This window comes from Haplochromis burtoni, unplaced genomic scaffold (genome assembly GCF_018398535.1).
Source record: "Haplochromis burtoni strain Fernald_Lab_line unplaced genomic scaffold, NCSU_Asbu1 Contig_625, whole genome shotgun sequence".
In the NCBI taxonomy this organism is placed as follows: domain Eukaryota; kingdom Metazoa; phylum Chordata; class Actinopteri; order Cichliformes; family Cichlidae; genus Haplochromis; species Haplochromis burtoni.
Window position 1 is genome coordinate 158,244 of NW_024582986.1, and position 23,043 is coordinate 181,286.

At 39.3% G+C, this 23,043-nt stretch overlaps 1 protein-coding gene across 2 annotated transcripts in view; it reads left to right on the top strand.

Annotated features, from left to right (window-relative positions):
- The window catches only part of LOC102297896 (homer scaffold protein 3), a 52,970-nt gene that overhangs the window by 14,267 nt on the left and 15,660 nt on the right, over positions 1 to 23,043 (top strand). For both annotated transcript variants that reach the window (XM_005949024.2, XM_005949025.2), the window contains 4 exons: positions 12,829 to 12,985; positions 15,193 to 15,324; positions 15,763 to 15,870; positions 22,127 to 22,135. In XM_005949024.2, the coding sequence (XP_005949086.1) occupies positions 12,829 to 12,985; positions 15,193 to 15,324; positions 15,763 to 15,870; positions 22,127 to 22,135 (406 nt within the window). The remainder of the gene's footprint in view (positions 1 to 12,828; positions 12,986 to 15,192; positions 15,325 to 15,762; positions 15,871 to 22,126; positions 22,136 to 23,043) is intronic.

Below are 23,043 nucleotides of genomic sequence, written 5' to 3' on the forward strand. Positions count from 1 at the left end.
TTTTTTATTTTTGAAAAACATACTGTTTTCATTGGGAGTTTTGTTCAGTAACATTTGAATTATGCTCTATTGGTTGATGACTCGAAAATTATGCTGACTGTCATTTGAATCGACTATTTAGGAAAAACAGAGAAAAATATCATTTACATAATAATTTGGATTATTGCTTACATAATTTGGATGTAAGTAATAATTTTCCATGAATGATTGATACAGCACTCTGTGTGGTGCAATGAATGAAACTGTACTTCTGTTTTTTTTTTTTCTTGCTGAGTTAGCACAAGAGGGAAACGGCTACTCACAGCGGTCATTAGTATTCATAACAAACTTTCTCTTCCTCTTAGGAGTGAATATGTCTTTAAAAGCTTCCCATAGTCATAAATTATATTCTCCTTTCTTAAAACTTTGCCACCTTGGCTGGGGTAAATGTTACTAAAACATAATTTTTTTTCATTTTTAAAAATCAAAGCCTTTACTTAACTAACAAATTCAAATGTGTTTTTTTTAAGGTCTACTGGTCTTGGTGTATCAAAAAACTTTGGAGTTCTGTGTACCTTGTTTGTTTCATAGTGTGAGTTCTTGTATACTTGCAGAATGTGGTGTGGGATAGTCTTGCTGAAATATCCAAGACCTTCTTTGAGAAATGTTCGGCAGTAACAGGGCTTCTACAGATCTCACAGTCGCTGCCATCACAGACTCTCGCTTGTAAACTGTTTGCATGACGGTCCATGCTTCTGTGTTAATCTAGTTCGTTTTTCAGCTGTTTACAGCAAGGAGTGTTTGTTCTACACAATGTGTAAATGCTCCTTTTTTGACCCTTTCTTAACCTCCTGTTCTTCTCCGCCTCTACTGGACCTCCTGCAAGCTTTCTCCTCTTTGCCTTTTCAGATTTGAACACTGGCTTTTAAGCACAACCAATACGATTTCTGGCAGTGACTTCATCAGCTTTCCACTTCCCTCAGGCTATTTACAGCCCCTACAGCTTAAAGGCTTCATTATTGCCAGTTAGAGGAGTATTTTCTCAATGGGCAACTGGTCATGTTTGACTGCAGGGCCAAACAGGAGGGTGCAGCTCCTGTTTAACAGATCAGGGTACAGAATGGGTACTGAGGTTAAGAAGAGAGATGGAGAAAGCAGCGAGAGAGGATTAGAAAGTGATGACTTGGGGTGAAGCTCACACAGCAAAGCCATAGTGTGTGTGTGTGTGTGGGGGGGGGCAGATCAAGACTGAATAAGAAATTCTTTTTAAAAAGTCTAAGCTAAAGTCCACAGTTATAAGTTTATGCACAAAGAAGATATCAGGATGAAAGTATTTCAATGTTTCTAGCATGATATACACTAAGTTTACCAAGTGCACGAAGGACCTCTGGTTGACTTTATGCAAACTTTGCTGAACTATTTAGACTTGCTGATGGGAAAAATCCATACTGAAGAACAATCTTTGACATTAACAGTGCAGTTTAAAATGTCACATCACGGCTAGATCACATTTATTTATATCCAATATAGTGGAATATTTCACAGTTAAATATTTTACATTTTGAACTGACACTACTTGTTAACAAAACTTCCTTACCTACAGTGCAATACAAGAATCTTAAGCTACCCATCATTTCTTTACATTTTGCTTCCATGACCTGCTGGTAATTTTTTGAAGTGCTCTTGAGCAGCAGTCGGCTTTCTTGAGGTCTTTTCTTTAAACATTGGCTGCTTTTTTTTTTTTTTTTTAAATGCATTTTTAGTCCTGTTCTTGTGGCCGATTGTCAGAGGAATAATTTTTTTGACCTATGAATCATTTAAAACACAACTTGGCATGGTGTGACGCATTACTCCTTAAAAAATTGAGGAAACTGGACAAGTGGAAGGCCTAAAAAACAAAACTTCAGTGGAGAAGTAGCTGAAATATTCATAAGAAATAGGAAGTGTAGCAAAAACCTAATCATTCAGTTGATCCATCATCTTTTTTTTTTTTTTTTTTTTTTTTTTTTTTTTTTTTATTAAATGACATCAGAAACAGCAGTATGCGACATTACGTGATGGCAGAGCTTCAGTTCATCCTTTGTCATTTTTTTTTTTTTAAATAAATAGGACAGGGGGAATGAATGAGAGAAAGAGGGGGAGAGAAAGAAAGAAAACCAAAGGGGAGAAGAGACGGTGAGAAGGGGGGAGAAAAAAAAAAAAAAAAAAACAAAAAAAAAAACTCCTGGGTCACCTGTATGGAGAAAAAAACAAAAAAACAAAAAAAACAAACAGAGGAGACAGCAAACAGTTGATCCATCATCAGAAGTGGGCTCAGTGGAAGGGCGGCTGTCAAGAAACAGCTGAGATATGGAAAACTACAGAAGAAGTTTGTTTGTTTTTACAGAAGCATATATAAATATCTCAGTTTCAACATTTGGCATTATGTTAATCTCATCTCTGCATTATCTTGTCATTTACATTTTACGTATCTCAAGGAGCAACCATCTCCTCATCTTTATTATATGAAACAATCTGCCAACAGCTTTCAGTTGGGCGACTCTAATCTAATGTTTATGGCAGACAATAATATTTATATTCTCACCGTCAAAAGATAAAATCCTGCTCAAAACATCAGATATGGATCAAGAAAATTAACAGCACCATGAAAGTACTTAATTAGACTCAATAAAAACGAATTATCTGGCTCCATAATGGATACTCGGGATGTTAAATGCAATAAACCAATAAGCCAAAATAAATAAGAATTAACATCAAAGCAAAGCAGCTTCTGTTGGGATTTCCCTTCTATCATATTTTCATCTTAATGAGAAATGATGAGTGACTGCTTGTCAGCTCACAGCCGTCACAGCAGATCACACACAAATTAATGTCGCGTCGTTCATTTGGCCCGCCTTGACTCCGCTCCGTGAAAAGCCTGTCAAGCTAATCAGCTCAGACAGGATGCGTCACGTTGAAGTTTGATGATATGAGCAGATTAAAACAGGATTAAATTCCTCCTGAGGTGAACGAGCAAAAACACTGCACGGCAGCTTGGCAGTCAGGGAAGCCTCGTCTGAACTAATGTAGTGCAGTAAAGAGCCTCACACCCTCACAAAACTCTTGTACTCTGCACAGTTTACATGAATCATTAGACATGGACAACTTTTGTGAAAGTCAAGTAAACACATGCTGATTGGGCCTATTTTAACATCCTCTTTTCTTGCTGATGCTTATGTTATATTTATTGTCAGTCTTCCAGATGCATTACACCTTTTGTTAAATATCAAAACCACTGTTTAGTCAGTCTTTATGTCTGTAAAGCATCTTAAGCCCAAATTATACTTTCGAGGGTTTTTCATGTCCTTACAAACTCCAAAGTCCACAGCAAGATGTATTGATTCTCCTGCAGGGAAAACAGATTCTGAAACACATGAAACCTTTATTTTAAGTCGACCACTATTCTTCAATGACTTCATCAATGACATCACTATGTAAAACATTTACACAAGGCTATCGAGCTGTAAAATTGCCATGCCCTTGAAATAAGAGCAGTTGCCTTGCAGCTTCTCTGGCTAAAATGTCTCAACCGCAGGCAAAGCGTATTAAATGTTCTGCTGCTGCCTGCCAGAGTAAACACAAGAGTCCTCATGCACTCCTTTAGTGCTGAGGAACAATCAGGAATTGTGCAATATTTTAAGACCCATGAAGGCAAGAAGAAAAGGACTGCAATTTTAAAGACATTTCTGGCTCCACGGTGGAATATAATGGGCACTCTCTGTGCTTAAGCTCTACTTCACTGCATTTTCTAAAATTCAGCCGAGTAATCGTGCTGACAAACAAAGGAAACTGAAAACATAAAAAGCTCTCCTAGGGCTTGAGGCTTCACCCCAGTTTAGCAGAGGAACAAATGGTCATGGGGCAAGTCATTTTTGAAGTGGCAATGTCCTTGGATGAAAACATTGTGTTTGGGGTAATGTATGAAGGACTGCAGTAGCGTTGCCTTGACCTAGATCAGATTCTGGTTTAAATGTGGGGCTGCATTTCAAGGTTTGGTTCCAGGGGTGCCTCCAGAATTTATTCATGGGGTGGCCATATGGGGGCCACTAAAAATATTGGTGTGACAAACCAAAAAAATGGTGTTTGCTGTATTATCATGCTGTTGTCAAATAAAGGTTATTTGAAATATGGCAAAAAGAGAGAAAGAAAAGAATATATGCCCACTTAATTTCCTGCTATTAAATTTGATATCACCAAAAATGGTACTGGGGGGGCCAGTACGTTTGGTTCAGAGGGATGCTTATGAAATAACCTTCATTTCCTGTATGCATCTCTATTTATGCCGGCAATAGAATGCCAAAAAGTAAATAAATAAGAAAATTAAGTATGTAAGACCTCAAATTTATGTGTGTTACATACATCAAAAAATGAGCTTCCCACAGTTTAACAGATTAACTGGCAATTCAACACTGGCCATAGGCGTGAATGAGTGTGAGTGGATGAATGATGGATGGATGGCACACTGTTCATCATATTTCATACAATATAATATAGTTTTGTTCTTTATGTGTGAATTAGAGTTGGGCTGTGAAATATAGATGCTTAAAAATATATTTAAGCACAAATAAATTCATGTATGTAATTATTGTTCCCTCTGTTGCTTTAATTCGAGAAGCATGCTGATCCAATGTCTAAATACTGTCTAAATAAATGTATACTTCAATAAAAGATTCTAAAGCAATCATCAGAAGCTATTCAAATCTGCTGAATCTGAAGCACTTTGTGATGAGTGCAGATTTTCATGTCAGATCATGTTTTTATTTTACAGTGAAATTTTCATATGGCACTAAAATGCAAAAACAAATCAAAAAACAAACCCTTTGTACGATTTTTGTTTGTGACTATTAGAAGTGGATAGAAGGATACGGACAAAATAATACAAAAAAAATAAGACTGTAAAATAAAATCGTAAGTCAACAGCAAGAAAAGAAATCCTACATTACTGACTCTGCTCTGAAAATAGTCTTTAGCATTCAGCCTTCTGCTGTATTTAACACTCTGTGAATGCATTTTACGATGCACACGTAAAACTTTTCACAAAACACTAAACACAAATGTTATCCACAAATCGCACGTAGTTGTTTTGCACACCATCTTATTCCACTGAGAATTTTACAGTTTAACTAAATCCACTATAATGCACGTCTGCTTAATGTAATGTGTGCACACTGTCATTACCACACGATGTGGACATAAACTAGTGGGTTTTAGTCTATGAGGCATGTACCCACTGGTGAACTGAATATATATCATTCATGAAGGGGGAAAAAAACAAAGAATCTGCAGATCCTACTGTACTACTAAGATTTTATTTGGCATGTGTGTAAATAATGGATGAGCAATAGCTTCTGAGAAATAGCTTTGGTAACTTGCATTATTTAAAGATATGCTAGGCAATGTGTTTGGGTTATCTATCCTACTTAGCTGTGCAGAGCTGTTAGTGGCCGATGAAAGCTGTAATGTTCACGTAAAGAGTGAAGTGGACAGTACTTTGGTTTGTTTAGTTAGTGTAATCAAACAAAACTAACCAAATGAACTAAAAATACTTATCCATTTAGTCTTGTGATATAAATAATTTCACCTTTTGATGCTAACCATACCCAACACGTCTTTAAAAAATAAATAAAAATGCCATATTGGCAAAAATGTGACATTTTTATGTTATTGTTATTACATATCATTAACAAAAGGTCTGACAATGAGCTGCAAAAAGTTCATGAAGAGACATTTAGGTCTATAAAGATTTTTTTTTTCTTTCTGTTTTTTGTAGTTTTGCTTCTGTACACCACCACACTGGATTTCAAATCAAACAATCCAGATGTGATTAAAGTGGAGACTTTCAACTGCAATTGAAGTGGTTTTAGAAACAAAACAAAACAGTCCTGCATGATTGGATAAACTAATATCATTTTAAATATAAGGATTAATTTTAATACTCAGATTAGAATCCTTTTGCAGGCTAGCACTCATGGACATCATCAAATACTGTTTCCTCCCCTGAGTTGCTTTGCTGGAGCTTTCACCGCAGCTGCCTTCAGTTGTGGGTCTCTCTGCTTTGAGTTTTGTATTTTAATAACTAAAAAGCTGCTCTTTTGGGGTGCATTCAGGTGACTGATGTGCACATTGAAGAATATCCCATTATCCATTTGCACTGTGATGAGCAGTTTACAGCAGCTGACTCAATGTGAGCAGAGAGTACGGCCATGTACACCCCAGAATTCATCCTGCTACTTCTGTCAGCAGCCCTCAATAAACACTAAGGACTTTTCCCACTGGCAGCCCTACATGCCCATGCCATAATGCTACCTCCACCGTGTTTGACAATGAATGCCTATGCATGTTGTTGTAAACGTTTTGTATTTCCATTCATGAAGGCTCCTCTGCCGCCTGCTCGGACTGTAGACCTTGACAATGATGCACCTACCTCCTTAATAGTGCTCTTATGAATTTGTTTTTCTTAACCAGTGAAATTCTGCCACTTTAGTTACCGTATTTTTCGAACCATAAGGCGCACCTGGATGTTAAACTTACTTGTTACACCTGGTAAAGCAGCAAAGCTGATCATTTTATTAAAGATGGAAGAATTTAGACAGTTGTAACTCTCAGTGATGCTGCAGCGTTCATTTGACTTTGGGGCCTGAAGCAGACCGAGTTTTGGCCCCAGAGGCTCCTGACTACGGTAGCCATAATGCTTAGACAATCCATCAAGCGTAGCTTATCAAAGTCGTACTAAAACATTTTTTGACAGATTTTTGAGCGCCGTGTACCACATAAAATCCGTTTGAGGTCCGTAAGCACAACCAGAATTCATACATAAGGTGCACTGTCGATTTTTGAGAAAAATTAAAGGATTTTAAGTTCCCCTTATAGTGTGGAAATACGGTATCTTCTGTGGTCTTTCACTCCAGCCTAGAATTCTGTTTAAGAATGATGCAGATTATTGGTTCGGCCACACCTTGTATTTTATTTAATTTCTCTCTCTGACTTGAGTTAATTGGGGTTTTCAGAATAATGATGTTCTTCCTCAACTCCCAAATGAACTGAACTTTGGGGCAGCTGTTGCAAAGCTTGAACTTACACAGCACTGGTGATAATTACAGCTATTTTTAAGACTCTTAATTTAGTTCACTTCAGTTTATTGTCAGTACACAAGCAGAGCTAGTGCAACGCAATTTTCATGCAACACATATAAGAACAGAAACATACAAATCCCTTTATAACTTATTATCAATACTCAGTAACAAAAAAAATTACTACTGAAATATTTGTCGTTGAACTGATTTAAGTAGTTCTTTCAGCTATAATGGGAATAATCTATTACAATAAATAATTATAAAATAATGTCTAAATGGCAGTAAAGAGTTTCCGGGAGTCAATGAAGGACTGTTTTGTTGGGGATACTCTGATATACTCTGTTATAAAAGCAGCTACTACATTTCTTGTTTGTTTTTTTTTGTTTTTTTGTTTTTTTTAATGTATTCAGGGTCAGAGTGGAGAGTCAGGAAAAACACAGACAGGCAAAACCTGGCAGATACGGGAGAGAAAGCACTGCTGGGACGTCAGCCAGCAGAGCTACAAGGCTGAATTCTCGAGTGCCATTCAAACCTGAATGGCACAATCACTGTTCATGCCTTTCTGGGACATTTTATCTTTCCTTCTGCAGATCTCTGTATCCATGCACTGCACAAGTCTGCAGCTTCTGAATTGGATGGTGATTTTGATGCACAGCCAAAAATAGTAGCTTAGGAATTACACCTTGCCACAATAAAGTCACTTGAAGTTTGCCTTAAATCTTTATTTCCCGCCATTGTCAGAGGATGGAAGAGTAAAGCAGCTGTGTCTGAGCTCTTGAATGAAATTTAAAGTTTCTTTTAATCCACAACATGAACTTCCAGCTCTGACATCACATGGAGAAGGGGGCACTCAGCCCTGAGGCCAGCCGCTACACTCCACCTTCATAATAAATTAATTCCCAAGAAACATTCATATGAATTTCAAGGATAAGGGTGCACATACAGAATGAGAGATCTTATCGAATGTTTCACTGAGCCAAAAAGAAGAAAAACAGATCTCTGCAGTCTGTCTCCTTCAAGCTTTTTCTCACCAATGAAATCATTCCTCGCAGCGACAGAAAAATATTACTTGGCTACTGTGTGCAGCAGAGGCCATAAACAGAGGCACCTGATAGCTACATCTGGGTGACGGGTAATAGATACAGTGCCAATGCTCTATAGAGGGAAGCCATCAGCGAAAAAGACGGCTTTAATACACCTCAGCTGACCTACGTGGCTGTTTTCACTTTGCAGCCATTTGTGCTCAGTTTCAAATTACTGCTCAGACATCTCCGATAACGGTTCATTACCTCCGTTAGGAGGAAAATCACATCCCAGATAAATTTAAACTGACAGTGATGAAGTAACAATGGAATGAAAGCAATTATTTTGAAATCTCCACCTCCAAGACCATCAGATATGGAGTTTAAGCGTGTGTGATATTATTCTCTGCATTGCATTAAAGTTTAAAGATTTGTCCAAACTTCTGCTGCCTTCAAGTATCACATGGAGAATTGTAATTAGGAGTGGATCGCATATGAAAGAAGAGCTGGAACTTCAGTGTGCTAGAATCAATTCATCGTTTGATCGGTTTCTCTGCTAATTCTCGTCAAACCTACGTAGTTTTCACAGTTTTCATGCTGAAGTAGGGCAGTGCAGTATACACAAAACAAAAGTCTTGCTTGATTGAAAATAGATTTCACACCTATCCATTTTCAGTAGGAAAATGCTTGGTGTAAAATGAATTACTATCTGTTTTCATGACCTGTTAAATGTCAAAATAAAAGCATTACATGAGCTTGTAATTTGTTTGGGCAAGCACTGACTCCAGCAAGAAGGGGGAAAGGGCATGAATGAATGATACTGTATTAAAAATCACGATATGTACAAGAAGGAACAGCGCTGAATTTCTCCCTACAGAAATGGGCAATGGTCTGTGGTAACAACACAGATAATAATACATTTGTAAATGTTTGTCTCAACTTATCAACTTATTGTGAATGACAGTGAAAACCAAGTAAAACAATGGAGTGTAAAGCGATTGTTGTCTAAAACAAGTAATTTAATTCTAATGAGCTTGAAAGCCAATATTTCTTGTGACCATCTTCATTCTTCAACAGAGTCAGAACTGTGTTGGGCAAACTTTCATGTCGTTTCTTAAAGTAGTCTCCAGGAATCGCTCTCCGGGCTTCTTGAAGGACCTTCGAAGCTCTTCTTTGGATGTTGACTGACTTTTAGACTTTTGTTACCTTCTCTGTCAAAATGATTCCGCACTGCTTCAGATGTCTGAGCTCTGGGGAGGCCCGTCTCTGACTGATAGTGTTCCGCTGTGTGTTTTTCTTCTTTTACTACAGTGGCAGTGTGTTTGGGATCATTGAAAAATAAAGCTGTGTGGAATTAGGTGCATAACAAATTAAATTTCACGGTGGTTCAAAATCTAAAGGTACTTTTCTAAATTCACCATTCCATCAGTTTGACTAGATCCTCAATGCCACTGACTGAAAAACCTCAAACTATGATGGAGCGTCCACCATGTTTTAGAGATGGCTGCAAAAAATGCTGTTTGGTTATTTATTTATTTATTTATTTTTTGTAGCTTCAACGTCAGAAATCGGATCGAATGTGACGGACTGCCAGGGAGAAACGATATTAAAAACTGATAAAACAAAAAACTGTACAAGTGTGACTAACTGTTACTAGTGCAGCTTAAATGTTGCAGTATTAAGGGTTGAGACTGAATGTTGCTCTTTGTGTAGCCATGTCTAATGTTATCAGTGCTCTGAAGTGACTGACTAAGTAACAAATATAGTAGCAGAGTGGAAAACTATTACTGCACAGCTTTTTATTTCATGATTTTGAGTAATCTGTGCCACAAACAGGATACCAGAAAAGCCAAACCAGCTGCCAAACACGGTAGTGGAGGGGTGATGATTTAGACTTGCAGCCAGAGGACCTGGGCACCGTGCAGTCACCGAGTCAACCATCAACGCCTCTTTAATTGGCCTCACATTTCTCTAGAAACGAATGTGAGGCCATCTGTCTAGTAATTAAAGCTTTGCCAAATTTGGGTTATACAACAAGCAAGTCACCAAACAAAAAACAGAATGGTTGGAAAAAGAAAATAATCAATGTCAAATCACTTCTTTTTTTTTTTTTGGCCCTCACAAAAATGTGAGCAAAGCAGTTCGCACTGAACTCTGAGGTCTAAAGGTTTTTATTAAAGGAGTTCCTGCTCTCTGAATGCTTGTGTAAAATCAGTGCCTCACATTTTTCTGTCTTTGGGGACATTATGATGGAACAATTATGGATAAAAAATGTTAATGTTTCTTTATCCTCAGTGAAAAAAGTATGAGCGACTTGTCAGAATATTATTAGAATAGGAATGAAACCAGTAAATCCAGTGTGTACATGGACTAATGTGATATTTCCTTACTTGTTTTTTGATTGAATCCACTTTTGGGTACTATCATTTCTATCAGAAGTCAGTGATAGTCCTTATATCTGTTGCTGCAGCCATCCTGGACCTGAAATCTGCTCGCTTGCTGGTGCTGCTATTGTCTATTGTCTCTTGTACTTCAGCATTTGTGCTGAAACACTAAGAACTATTGTTTGTATGCAAATGTTGAGTAATGCCAAGCAAATCCTGCAGGAACAATTCTTCATATAGTCATTGCTGACCTATATACATGCGTGTTTCTCCTGCTTGGAGAAGGACCAAAGCCTACTCACGTTGCACATTATCCTCATTATTGTTGCTATATAATTGACTTTCCATGAGAATGGCTCATTGGCTACACTGACTTTGTGCAAACTCTATTAGCTGTGTAGTGTTGCGTGAATTCTCCAAAGATCCTGTGTAGTCGCTTATTGTCCAGCCCACAGCGAGTCTATGTCATTGCCTTCAAAGAGGCCGGGGCGCTAATTGGACCGCTAGCACATAGCAAATCTTCAGCTTCATTTGCATCAATAGCCTCATTACACCAGGAAGGCATGAATGACCTGAAGGTCTGTGAGAAACACAAGCACATTTAGAGATTGGAGTATTTTAGTTGATGATTTGCATCCTGACAGTTTTACATCAAAGAATAATGATACTAAGTCACTGTTTTTGTTGGATACAGGTGGAATAGTCTTAGATTAGTGAGCTAAAAACTGTTGTACAATTTGCAATTTTCTCTATGGCTCAAAAAGATCAGAAAAGAACTGAGACTACAGTTGTTTTTCCAGAAAAAGCAAAAAACAAACACTTATTAACAGAATTGCCTTATTTTGTCTGTAATTATTCCATCCAACATTAATCTATACAGCGACTGCCAGCTAAAAAGAACCTGCTCCAACCAAAATTAGCTTCACCCAAGTTTCAGGAAGACTCAAAAGCACCGCCTCTGTTAGAATTTCAAGCCAGCTGCTCATTAAAATTGAGTGAAAAAGGTAGAATTATATTCTATAAGGTTGCATCCTGGTAATTTGATAGAAACATTTGATATTACTTGAGTGAGATCCTGATCCGTTCACTTCAGTTCATTTAAGAGAGTTTTGAGGGTTATGGGTGTTACTGCTGACTCCTGCTGTTGATACCTATGATGTAAATAAAATGCTTCGAGTGAGTATTTCACAAGGTTTCTGTGCTTTGTTTATATTGTTTTCTTCCTGTGTTATTATCCTAAAAAGTAAAAACAAAAGAAAACAAACCAAAAAAATAAATAAATAAAATGTAGAGCAAGTTTAACTGCGAATGAAATTAGTGACAGGAAGACTGAAGTGTCAAAACTGTCAGGTCAGATATCCATGTGGATATCTCAGAAACTGTGCAAATACAGCCACAGCTAGTTTGAGTGAAAAATATAAATATGTATCTTACGACACACAGACCCTGTGTTCCACTTAAAGTGACGGTCCAACATTGCTCTGTGATGCTCCAAAGATCACTCCTCTTTATATTCAGAGCCCCTAAAGAGTTTCTCCTCTGTGAAAACTGGCTCAGCCGAGAGCGTCACATGCAGACAGATTTAAGTCTCCTGAGAAATCAGGCATGTAACGGCTGACCTCAGGCTCCCCTCTCTGTCTGTGATAGAGCTGAGTGACAAGTAAAGAGTTCAGGCTGAAGGTGATACATTTACCTCCCGGTAGAAGTGACGTGTTGTTACAAAATGATTGATTGCACTATACATAAACAGATTAGGCGCACTCGAGCAAATATGCATAAGTGCCGAAACATTTTTCATTTAATTTGATGGTCCATATGCTAAATGCTGTATTGCTCATAAAATAAATAACATTTTGTATTCTTCTTCCTCTCATGCCATTTCTCTTACTGTATAAATATATTTTAAGAAAATGTAGATAACTGCAAATTTATTTCTGTCAACATGTTGGGAAATATAAACTCCTGCTGGCCTTAAGCAACAAAGCATGTGGCTTACAGATAACACTTCAAACATGAAGAAGCTTAGAGATTGCAGGCAGATTTGGACAATAAATAATTCTTGAATTCTCCAGTTATGAACAGATGTGTTGACAGCTTTATAGATTGTTTTCTTCAGAATTCAGACATCAAATATAATCATGACCTTATTAAACTTGTCATTTTTGTAAAAAAAAAAAAAATGTTTTAATGTGATATGTAGAAATGTCGTTTGAACATGCTCAAGTTGTTTACGGAGTCCCTTTAATCGTAAGTGTACGTGCCACTGTGCTTTTTAATGAACGTGACACCAAACAGTCACAAGTTAATTTTTTCCTGTCTTTTCCTTTAAAGAGAGCAGCCCATCTTCAGTGCCAGAGCTCATGTCTTCCAGATCGACCCGGCCACCAAACGCAACTGGCTGCCGGCCAGCAAACATGCCGTCACTGTGTCCTTCTTTTATGATGCCACCCGGAATGTGTACCGGATCATCAGTGTGGGTGGAACTAAGGTAGGAGCCCAAGACTCTTAAATCCAGTCAGAGAGTACACAGGTATTCAGATCTGTGCCTGTTCACATCACTGAAACACAGATCTGGAATAGTTTTAGGAATGCCAGGACAGATTTGACCACAGCTCTACTGCATAAGGCAAAGCTGCACGGGGGCTGTAAGAATCCTGTACGGGCCGAGTGGTGTCAAACACAGATGCATGAATGGGTTTTATTATAGACTGTATGTAAACAATGGAGGTAGCTGCTGTCATATCATGCAGTGCTTTGCGGACTTTTCAGCTGCTAGCCTTTAGCTGCATCCATAGACTCTACGGATGCTCCGGTACCTGCTTTGCTAAATCTAATAAGACTAAAAAATAAAATTTCAGCACAGACTTTTTAAATGTGCTGTATTTTATGCATTAAAAAAACTTCAAAAGGCAACAATACCACAAACACAGAGGTAAAGCCTAGCTTGGCAGCTAATAGTTTAATAAGGCACAACTGGTGAAAGAGGACCGCCAGTAGTTAGAAAGGAGAAAGTCCTTATATAGACTATTTTTACATACATGCCAGTGTAATTTGGATATTTTACAGGAATCTATGCAGTTGATGTATTTTTGGCCATTAGAGGAACTGCAGTTTTTTGCCATATTTTATTTTTAATCCTCTGAAATTGCTGCTTGCTTTTATAATTCCTCATCGGGTCACTTTTGAGTCATTCACGTGTTACCACAAACTCTGGAGCTGAGGCACATTAGACAATGAATCGTCCTCAGGTTTTTACGATGAAAGCAAACCACCTTCTAAACAAACTTTCTCAATTCTTTTAGCATCCATTAATTTTATGAACATTTGTTTCTGCATTTATTGAAAACATTTCTATTAAATACAGGAAGCCTGACGTGTGGGACTGTGTGAATTAGCATTTTTAGGGTTGTCTCTATCACACCTCCCCTCACATACTGTATGTTTTCCTACACATTTTGCAACAGTGGCCCTCAGACCCCGGCTCTTATAAAAAGCAGCTAAAACTCACCACTTTTGTTGTGAAGCACTTTGTGATACTTCTCTTCAAAGGTGCTGTATAAATATAATTTTACTTTACTTTTATCTTAATTGCATTTTCCTCATCTGGTACTAGTATAGCACTGATGTAGAGACACTGTTTGTGGAGTATTATATTCTCCTCTCCTGCATTTTATTTAGCAAATGAGATTCTTTGAAGCACTGGAAGAAGATCTGTTTGCTTTGTGGCTGTTTTGGGTGGGATTGCATTACTCAAACACACCCATCGTCAGCAGAAAATCTCTAACGCACCCACATTGGTAACGCAGCCTCCACAGCAGCGCTGAAGCACCTGGGAGTCCCTAACAGGATATCTTGTTAGTGAAAGAAATTCAGAGAAAACGCTGCACTTTGTTGTTTTTCAGCCAGTTGTGCCAATTTGCCACCCTGAGACTGGAGGCTTTTGGAGAAGAGAATAAAGAAATCATTTGGCAACAAATTCACCTCATCAGACTGCTCACTCGAGAATATTACAGAAGAGATCGTTGCACAACAGAACGAGCTTTTTCACGTAGCTCGCTTTCCGTGGCCTGGTTATAGGTTGTTTTTGTCTCTGATTGCAACTGTATGTGACACAAATTTATTTTTAATGTCAGGGATTATAGTCACATGATTCGTTTGGTGATGCTGTGATTGTTGCTCACACACTGCCCAGTTTGCTGTGATGAGCTACAGTGAATAGATGCTCTCTTTTCGCTCAGTTTGTACAAAATGAAAAATCTTTTTTTGTTGGCAGTAATTATTAATGTCCTTCTTCTGTTTGATTTGTATATCATCATTTATCCCCGAAAGGGATCTTGGAAAACAGACTTTTGAAATAACTTGACGAGTGCCAAACATCTCACTAGTTAATTATGATGGTGAAGATCATCCACCCTGACCTTGATTGGTTTATTAGAAAAACCCAAATACTTCATATCTCAGATTTATGTTTATCTGTAAGTCCTCTGTATGCTTTATAGATGTAGTCTCCATGTGCTCCAGTCTACATATCAAATACAACATATTTAACTTTTTTTTTTGTGCCTCTTTCTTATTTATGTCCTACATTTCTGGCAGCATTGCTTCATTTATCACAAAAAATAGCCCACTTTTCCTTCAGGGGTCTTTCTGCGCTTTATTCATGTGATTTATTGTTTTTACTCTCTGTGGCGCCAGGCCATCATCAACAGCACCGTCACCCCCAACATGACTTTCACCAAAACCTCCCAAAAGTTTGGCCAGTGGGCAGACAGCCGGGCCAACACCGTTTACGGTCTAGGCTTCTCCACAGAGCAGCAGCTGCAGCAGGTGAGCACAACACACACACACTTCAGAGCATCGCTAATTTATTAGATGTCGCAAACAAAGAGGAGATTTAAGAAAGAGGACTGTGAAGCAGTAGAGGTCACTCCTGTGATGATCAAGGGCAGCGTTTTCTCTTTGGTTTTGAACATCTTTCAGATTATATTTAAAATGCATCCACAGCACACGTGTGCATTTTCATTTTATCGCAGTGTTTCCTTTGGTGACGTTCATTCATCTTCAAGATTTCTCTTTTTACCTGAAATGAATTAAAGGGAGTTTAATTTACTAGATTTAGCACTTTAGATAATTTATTGCGAGATCAGACAGACTTTAGTGCCAGAACATAAATTGATCGGACACTCTAGATATTCTCCAGGAGGAAACTTTGTGACGTTTTCAAACCGAGTGTAATTTCTGTCTTTTCTCTTCCTCAATCTGCAGTTTGCTGAGCAGTTTAAGGAGGTGAAGGAGGCAGCCCGTCTAGCCAGAGAGAAATCCCAGGAGAGGTTTGAGCTGGCCAACCCTGCACTCAACATTGCAGCTCCACAGGTAAAGCGATGCTGCACTTGCTTAAATCTCTAAAAAAGACAGGTTGTCCTCTTACTCTGGTTGATTGGAGCATCCTAGAGGGAGAAAATCGAAACTCCGTAGCTCACAAGAATCAAAGTGAAAGCAGCTAAAAATCATAACAGATCTGAGAATTACCATCAAAGACATATCAGCGTTCAGCTATACGACGAGGGAGGGATGCACGCAGTCTTGCCAAACAAAACACAAATCACTGCTTAAAAGGTTTTCTACTTGCTGGTGTGGAAGTTCACTTTCCAAACATGTTGGGCACAGGAACGTTTTTTTTTGTGAAGGGAAGGGAAAAACAACTGCCTGTGTGTTATCCTGAGGAGCCGAGGCAGGTTTTTGAGCAAACATCTGTCTGCTGAGCTGCTTAAAGGCAGCTTTTAGATGCTTTTGGCGTCCCAGATGAGCGCTGTTTTTGGCTGCCGGGAGGATTGTTGAGTGGTAGAGATCTCACAATGTAACAATAGTGTGCGTGGTTTTACTTCAACTAATAAATCATTACAATAAAATGAGGAAAATGTGATATAATTTGTTTTCTTCATCATATTTAAGAGCTGTTGGTAGCAATTTTAAACCATTAAACACACATCTATAAGAATCTCTGAGAGAACATTAAACCATGGACAGCAGGTTCAAGTAGTAGACTTACTGTGTGTCTTTTAAACAGACTTGATGGTCTCCGTGGCCTTTGCCCCAATATGACAGCAGAGCGCTAATATCCCGACAAACTCTGTGCCTTTGTTTCTATTTTAAACATATACAGAATCACGAGGGATTATATGATCCCCATCTGGCTGCTCCATTATTCTCTCGCCGGCTAACTCCATTAAAAGATTTCATGCATGAAAAATGGAGGCAAAAAGAAATGCGAGCGCTGAAGGTGTTCAGAGGGGCAGTAATGGCTGGGACTCAAAGAAAGGAAGAAGAATGACAGATCCGAAGTACGGAGGATAAAGAAGGGTGGATGGAGGTGGGAGCTCAATCATCTATAATTGAAGAGAATCTGGCTGCTGCTGACAGGACAATGGGCAGCTTTTGTCCTGCCACAGTAGGCAGTTTCTTGGTGAACTCGATAAGTCAGGGGTTCAGGTGGAGAAGTGAAAGTTTGTCAGTGGTGGAAATTTTATGTCCGTCATCTCACAAAAGCTGCTGCATTGTGACATTGTGTGCTAAAGCCTAAGGCACAGAGTGGTATTTATAGAAGTTGTGATTTATTAGTTGCTGTTTTCTTTTTCAAATGGAGGAAACAGTATCTCTTGCAAACATTTGGAAGTCTCAGAGCTGCTCTGCCAACCTTTGTACATTGCTTATTTCTGCCAAGTGTTAGAGTTGAGAGCGGCTTTGGATGTTGTAGCAATGCAGATTCAAAACGGAGTAAAGTGCTTGTTTATTCTTTTGTGGGTGTGCACTGAGCGTAAGTCTTAACAAAGAGCCACTCGGCAGCTACGGGAGATTGCAGAGTCACGCTGCCAACCACAACCTCACCACTGAGACTCTCAGATAAGAGCTGATAGTGTGTCGAGGCTGAGAGAAAACAGTCCTGGATACATCAAAGCAGAGCATTAATTCCTGGAAAGAGTTGGATTTTATCAAAGTATGTGACAGTTAATGGTAAACCTTTGTTAAATTTGTGTGCTGGTACCTAATAGACCTCCACACAAGCTGATGTGAAGGGTCTGTTCTGAAACCAGGTGAACGGGTTTGTGATGTTTGCTGAGGTTAAAATCTCCACTGTCACAAATCTGCCAAGATTACGGTGCTAAGTTCTGCTGCAGACCCAATCTGCTCTTTAGGAGGTTATAGTCACAGTTTTTGATAGAAATGTTTGGAGTGCCACAGTCTTACGCCACTTCCCCGTCCACTTTATTAGGTACACCTCGCTAGTGTTGTGTTGGGCAATCGTGGCTCAAGGGTTGGCAGTTTGTCTTGTAATCGGAAGGTTGCCGGTTCGAGCCCCGTGAATGTGTGTGTGAATGGGTGGATGACTGAATGTAGTGTAAAGTGCTTTGGGGTCCATAGGGACTGAGTAAAGCGCTATACAAATACAGGCCATTTACCATTTTTGCCTTCATTCTTTCTTGGATAGATTCGGCAAGGCACTGGAAACATTCCTCAGAGATTTTGGTCAAGACTGTGGCATTTAAACGATGCTGAGTTGGAACCTAGGAGTCCAAAGTGTGCCAGGAAAATATTCCCACCACCAGCCTCCTGAAACATTGATACAAGACGGGATGGATTCACGGTGCTTTTTAGGCCAAATTTGGACCATTCTCCTCTGACCTCTGACAGCAACAGAAAGGCATTTTCACCCAGAGATCTGCTTCTCACTGGTTGTTTTCCCTTTTCAGACCATCCTCTGTAAACCCCACAGATGGCTGAGTGGGAAAATTCCCAGTAGATCAACAGTTTCTGAAATATTCAGACCAGGCTGTGTAGCACCAACAGCCACGCAATCTTCAAAGTCACCAAAATCATTCATCCTCTGATTCTCTGTTTGAACTTCAACAGGTTGTCTTGACCATGTCTACCTGCCTTAATGCATTTCATTTGCAACATGTAATTGGCTGATTAGATAGTTAGGCTAATAAGCAGTTGAGCCATACCTAATAAAGTGGCCAGTGAGTGTACATTCCCATCTGAGGAAATACATTGCACAAATATGTTCATAGTATATTTATGCTTAGTCCTGATTTGCTGCAAAATAAATCGCAGCAAATACCCATAGTCTGTTTGTAATTGATGAGACTATGGGTATTTATCAGAGGGAATATTCAGTAGGTGAGTGCAATTAAAATAAATTTGACTTTGATTAAAGTAATTTCCACATTTCCTTCATTAAGGGACATCTCGATGAACAACTCCAGTGTCAGCACACTTGCTATATTATCTAAAATCCCAAACAGAATACTTCCTAGTGCTACATGTGTCATCAGTCTCTCAGTCAACGTCTAAAAATTGAGGTAATATATTTTTTGTCATTAATTTAAGTCTAATAAACCCGTGTTCAGCATCTGTACAGATGATCTGTTCAGCTGGGAAACAGTAGCAGTAACACTTGTGGTGCACAAACAGAGCTGAAATACAACAGTCCTGGGAGTGAATCCTATGTTATGTAGAAAGATGTTTCGGCATGTTGCTGGACTTTCGCCATTTGAACTCATCATATTACAGAGCTTATAACTACTTCTGTTGTCATCTCCTTTTTTATGGCAACACTAGTTCTAACACATGTTTGACGTTGTTGCTTTGCAGTCTGTGTGCACTGTCAGCACATGCAGGCGTTAGCAGAGGAATTGATAAGTTCAGACACATATGATGCTTTGCAAAATTTGGACCTTGTTCCCAAGTGTTGTCTGCATCTGTGAACGCCACCACAGTTTCTCTCAATCCAGCTAAAGCATGGCTATTTCAAACTAACTTAACGTATCACAGAAAACACAAAAAAATTACAATTACTGTTGCTACGGTGTCCCTATTAGCTATTTTGAAAGCTTAAAGTTTGATCTTTAAAACCATGAACATATCTTTATACATATGATTTGCTGATTAATTTTTAAATGCGTTCCCAAAGTGTTCCCAAATTCGAAAAATCCAGAAAAGAAGTAAATAAAACACATTTTCATTTGCAGTAAGGACACTGGGCATAGAGATATGATTTTAAGCTCTCAGTCAGTTGGTGTAATGTGAAAGGCCTGCATCACTGGGAGGTCAGAGGTCAGGGTTAGTAACATAATAACGAGCAGATGTGTTACTTGCAGTCGCCATGGCAACAAGAGACCTGTTTTGTTGGCTGGTTGATTTTGAAAAAGAAAAAGACTTCTCTCAGCACATGAATATGTCTCAATAAGCCAACCACAGACACACACAGAGAAATGTCACCCGGTTAGAACTGCAAGGTCAGAGGCAGGCGAACAAGCTGGACTGATTTCTCAATAAGACAGCAGTCATTGATTTTGTGGCAGGCCGTAAACGCAGAGGCGCTGTGGCTATTATCACGTCGTCTCTCTTCTGGCTCACCGCAGCGCATTGTAAAACACCATACTGCTGACTGTCTGCGGCGGTATAATGTGGAAATAATACCCAATCAACGTTGTTATAGGCTGCGAGCACACGAGGACGAGGCAGGTTTGAGCCGCTGCCAAGTATTGATGGCAGCTCCAGTGTGGCAGTAATGCCAGTCAAGAGCTCCATTAAGGCTGTTAAGCTTTTGTAAACAGTTGCCAATGTGTGAGTACTGTTTAAAGTTCTCTACAAACACATGGGCACATTCTGCCTGACAGCAACTCGCTCGGTTGTGCAGAGCGGAGTTTAAAGCGTTATGCAAGCGTTTGTTGAGAAACTTATTGCTCTTAAATTAAAAACACAAAAATACTTGAGCAAAGGCACAATAAACCGACAAACGTCTTCCTAACTTCCCCGCGTGCAGTTCTGCAGAGAAGCTGCGTTATTTTGTCTTGTTTTGTTTTCCTGCCAGTGCATCAATAGGTCTTGTATCACCTACAGTTGGTCAGTAAAAGCCCCGCGGTATTGCAGAGCTGTATCTTTGCAGCCTCAGGCTCTACCGAGCACATATTCTACGTGTGTGTGTGGATAGCAGCAGGGGATCTGCATGCAGCGGAGCTCCAGCTTTCTGGCGTATTTGCAGAGCTTAAAGATGAGATGGAAGAGGAGACGGCGAAGCCGGCGAGATAAAATAAATGAACAATGATAAACACAGAGCTGTAACTGGGATAATAGTTTTAAGGAACTGAGAAATAATTAGGAAGAATATTTCATTGTATTTAAGGGTTTTAATACTCAGTGAGAATAAAACCCCAACCCAGATAAACTCCTGTATTTTATTGGCATTAATTAGCTTCTAGAAGGATTTTCTTTTATTATTACAATAATATCCAGTTTGAAATGAGTTGAAACACGACTGCACAGTAAATGTATGTCAGAAACAGTCCATATGTATTCGTGTTTCTCTCAGCGTGATCACAGCAGGCTACAGAAGCTGTTACCATCCTCTGATGGCCAGCAAACATTTGTTTCTTTTCCTCTTCGTCTCCTTCGCCCATGTCGAGTCAGAAATGCCAGCTATCAATATTTTAAACCCCGGTCTTGACATTAAAAGCAGCTGAAAAGTGAATGCGTGACTGTGTGTCGTTCAATGGGTAAGGACAGGTGCTTCAAGGGAAACCCGTGCAGGTACCTTCAGATGCATAGAGACATGAATAAGTCAAGTGGGGAGTATAACTGAGAGAGAAAGAGAGGCATTATAGAGCTAAGGAAGCAAATGGACTGAGGCTGGGATAAATAAGTAAACAGTGTAGATGTACTTAAGACACACAGTGGTGCGGAGCCGTCATGAGGAAAGCTCTCAGGAAAGCAATTTAATATTTACAGTTTCTGGGATTCCACCGATTATCAAGCCGGGATTCTCTCAGGACCCTGAAAAGTTTATAAGTTGCTGTTTATGTGTTTAAAAAAACAACACAACACGCACGTGCATTATATTGTATGAGTGCCTGCTGAGCTGGGCATCACAAACTGAATGTTCTCTTTTATGATGACAGTGGAAAAATATGTGCTGCGTTTATTCTTCTTTTATATTTACTCTTAATGTTTCTTTGTTGCTAAGCTCGCCTTGCTGTTATTTCCATGGACTGTCCGTCAGTGTGTGGGCGGGACTTCTGAGCGCCTCTTAATCTGTTGGTACAGTTTGTCCGTGTGTTCGTCCTTCAGCTGGAGTCAGTGCTTCTGCCAATAACCTTGTGTAACGCCACACAAACAAGTGGCATGCAATGTCTGGAAAACAGTATATGCTTAGTTAAAATAACTGTGCTTAAGCCAGATTTGAAAGCCCTTGAAAGCATCATTTACTATGATGTGCAGATTAATTCTTGTCTCGTCCCTCGGCCGCTTGCCTGTAACCTTCAACTTTCCCTCCGCATCTGCGAGCTGCACTTACAAGTTCTCTTGCTGCGTAGCACCAGTTTCCTACTACTGTGAAGGCTGTTTTTGTTAAAAGGAGACCAAAGTCACTTGTAAATGTCGAAGAAATTGTTTCATTGTGACACACAGAGGAAATCCACAAGCAAAAAAAAAAGATCCCTCGCCATGCTGCTGATAACTGCCTTTGCCTTCACTTTAAGAGGGTTTTTTTTATCATATAATAACATTTTTTCTCTCTCCTCTTCTTTCTCTTTTGCTGATGCATCGTGGGACGCACGCTCATCCATCTCAGCTTTCACAGGTGCGTGAAAACACGAGCACCAACCTACAACAAACACAGCAAAGATGACTGTTTTGTCGATGGAACTGCTGCTCGTAGACTTGGTGTTGCACGGACACTCGCGCTCAATAATTTATCTGGAGTCTGATCAAAGTCGACTTGAGAGCAAATTAAAGTTTCAGAATAAACCGAGCGTTTGCCACGAAAGGGAAAACGATCTTTAAGTATGGCTACAACAACAACAACAACAACAAAGAGTATAATCGACTCTGTATTTTTTCTTTTAATTTAAGTATTACAGAAAACTGAATTCATCACGCCTCCCCCATCATCAGGGGAAACATTTCATTGATTTCTTTTTTCTCCCCAACATCTCCTGAAAACAAATGCACAAATACATCCTTTAAAAACTGGAAGTTGTTTGAACTCTGGCTAATTAGTCCGTGTTCTTAGCGTCTCTGTTTTGTTTCCACTCAGTCTGTTAGCAAACAACACACCAAATTTTAAAAAAGGGGGAACCTGCTGTAAATGTGCAATCCCATTTATGACTTAAACATGATCTGTGCTATGAATTATTCAGCAATACACATAGTCGATTCGTTGGCTTTGGGGGTCCGGACTGGAGTTGTTTTAGCTTTGATTTTCCTCCTCTCTCATTCCTTCCTTTGGACACAGAGCTCATCCACATTGAGTCAGCTGTGTGTTTTATTTCCATATCCATCCATAAGCATAAACTCGGAGCTGCTGAGCTGTAGATAATAAACCGTTGTCCTCAGGGGAACAGAGTCAGGCGCACTCAAATTAATAATACAAGCTCTTTCTACAGTAAGTGCAGGGTTGCGATACTCCAGTGAGAGACTGGGCCGTTGACGAATTCAGGTTTGGGTTTCCATGAAGAAGAAGAAAGAAAGAGGGCGACGGGTGGTATA